Raw genomic sequence first — 2,305 nt, 5'->3', positions numbered from 1 at the left:
GTGAGACTCAGAAGACAGAAGCAGAGATACAAAGGACAACTATAAAAGGCCCCGTCCAGGTAACACACAGCCAGGCAGACGAGCACTGAGCCAGCTCCCATGTCAGAGGATGAAGAGAGCACATCCACTCAGTCACAGTCAGAGAAACAGGACTACACTGGAAAACAGGCCGATCTTGAACATCTATAAACAAAGGTGTTGATGGCAGCAGCACAGCTGATGTTTCTCTCCAGGATGGAGTCACAGACAAACAGGAACAGACACGGTGAAGCTACTATGAGAAAAAGCAGGAGAGAATAACGTTAGAGATTGAACTAACAGATTCTACAGAGTGGGGGAATAGAGATAGAATGAAGCAAAATGATGAAATAGGCGTCCCTATGTCCTCCAGCAGTCTAAGCCTATAGCAGCATAACTATAGAGATAGCTCAGAATAACCTGAGCCACTCTAACTATAAGCTTTATAATCACTGTATATTGTATTTATTTCTCCTTCCAGGAGTGTTTCACAAATTATTAACACCTCCTCAGGAGGCCTTTGTTGACGATAGAGTAAATTCTTCTCACTGAGCTGTTAATAGTGATCACATCCAATTAACTAACATTCATTATATATATTATATTTATATATATCTATATATAGTTAAAGGATTAATTTCTTGAATCGTGATTAATCACAGAAGCTTCATAGTTAACTGCGATTAATCCTGGTTTGAATTGCCTGAGTCGGACTGAGCCCCGCAGTGAGATGGTGCATCTAGCCGGAAGCCAAACCAGTAGAGGAGAAACATGAGGCTCACTGGAGTGAAATGCGCTGCCTTGGCGAATTGTTTAAATTTGTGCTGAAAGCCCTAAAAAGCAAAGACATGGCTGATCAAACGTGGCTACTACGGTCTGTCAATCTTACAGAAAGAACTCCATTTCATTCACACCACCACCATGCTTCTGTGTTTACATCTGAGAGGAAGAAGAATCCTTATTTCCCCACTGAGCTTTTTGCCCACGATGGTCGACTGAAAACCAAACATGTTTGATTTTCTCCCGACCTCACGATTCCTGATAGGGTGATGGTCGTGAGAGGCTGATCGCCCGTCGTTACCCCTTGTAAACTACATGATGCACAATCAGGCTGAAAGTCGAGCCGATCGAAAAATTCTCGCACGACTGGGAAGTCAGGACAAATAGGGCAAAAATCGCCCAGCATAGGCCTGACTTTAGACATACAGTGGGAGCAGGTAGATCGCATCAGTGCATCATGAGATATGAACTCTGTACAGTGTGAGCTGTAGCTGCGTGCAGCGATTGAAAAAAATTGTACAGTGTATGCCCGGCTTTAGCTAACTAGAAAGCATTCTCTTTTCATTATTATGTAATGATGCGGTTCTATTCATTTGAACATAAATTAATTGACCTTAAATTGTATTTATTCCACAGATTACAGACCTGGAGACCAAAGTGGATGCCTTGAAGAGCCCTACGCCGTCCTAGACTGCTGCTAAGTCCTACCTCCCGTCTGTGACCAGAAGAGGAGGTGTTGAGCCTCCATTCAGACCGGGCCATCTACATTTCCAATTATCCAATCGCTGCACGGACAGAAATGGAAAAATCTCAAAGTGTTAAAGAGGCTGAGGAGGAAGCGACCCTCATCCTGTCCCTGAATGCACCACCTGTAATAACCGGAATCCTCCTCTTTTGTGTCTTCCTGTCAACCAGCTTGGCAATCAACAAAAATCACAATCACCTGACTCGGGCCCCATCTGTGGATGATCCGTTCTGGTTTCATTTTTCTCTCCTCATCAACAGTATCTCACCAGGTCCTAATTATAATTCAACTGACTTCATCATTAAAAGAAAAAAAAAAAGCGCTTTTAATACCCAGGCTCGTCACAAAGTGCTTTATAGACAGTTGGCATGAATGGAGGACGAAACAGAGCAAAGGACAGATGATTGTTGCTTTTTGAACTCAGTGAACCACCTGTTTCGACTCTTCTTTTCTGCCCCCATGAGGGCGAGTTTTTCTTCTGCTCTTTGGCGTCGATCCATCGACTCGACGAACTCTGAGACGAACCGTCTGCCTAACGGAATCTCTATAGAGAAACTTTACACCTTTTTATGGAAAAAGCCAACAAACCGCCGGTAGTTGAGTAATAAATACAACGAAAACACATTTTTCATCCAAACCTGTGAAACTGCAGAGAGCCTTGGAAACCCCATGCCTGCGGCGTCCCTCCTTCAGCCGACGGTTGTGTGTCTGCGATGAGGTCTGAACTGCAGAGGCACCATGGTGTATATACTCCCTACACAT

General features: G+C 43.9%; 1 protein-coding gene across 1 annotated transcript in view; it reads left to right on the top strand.

Moving 5' to 3' along the window:
• Nucleotides 1-1,932, top strand: part of LOC107103769 (neurabin-2-like) — a 43,364-nt gene extending 41,432 nt beyond the window's left edge. The window contains exon 15 of the mRNA XM_015403592.1: nucleotides 1,435-1,932. Coding sequence (XP_015259078.1) covers nucleotides 1,435-1,488 — 54 coding nt within the window. The 3' untranslated portion in view covers nucleotides 1,489-1,932. The remainder of the gene's footprint in view (nucleotides 1-1,434) is intronic.
• Nucleotides 1,933-2,305: the final 373 nt, after the last annotated feature.

This window comes from Cyprinodon variegatus, unplaced genomic scaffold, assembly GCF_000732505.1.
Source record: "Cyprinodon variegatus isolate N-32 unplaced genomic scaffold, C_variegatus-1.0 Scaffold1525, whole genome shotgun sequence".
Taxonomy (NCBI): Eukaryota; Metazoa; Chordata; class Actinopteri; order Cyprinodontiformes; family Cyprinodontidae; genus Cyprinodon; species Cyprinodon variegatus.
Note: the sequence above shows the minus strand (reverse complement) of the source record. Positions and strands in the feature narration are given on the sequence as shown.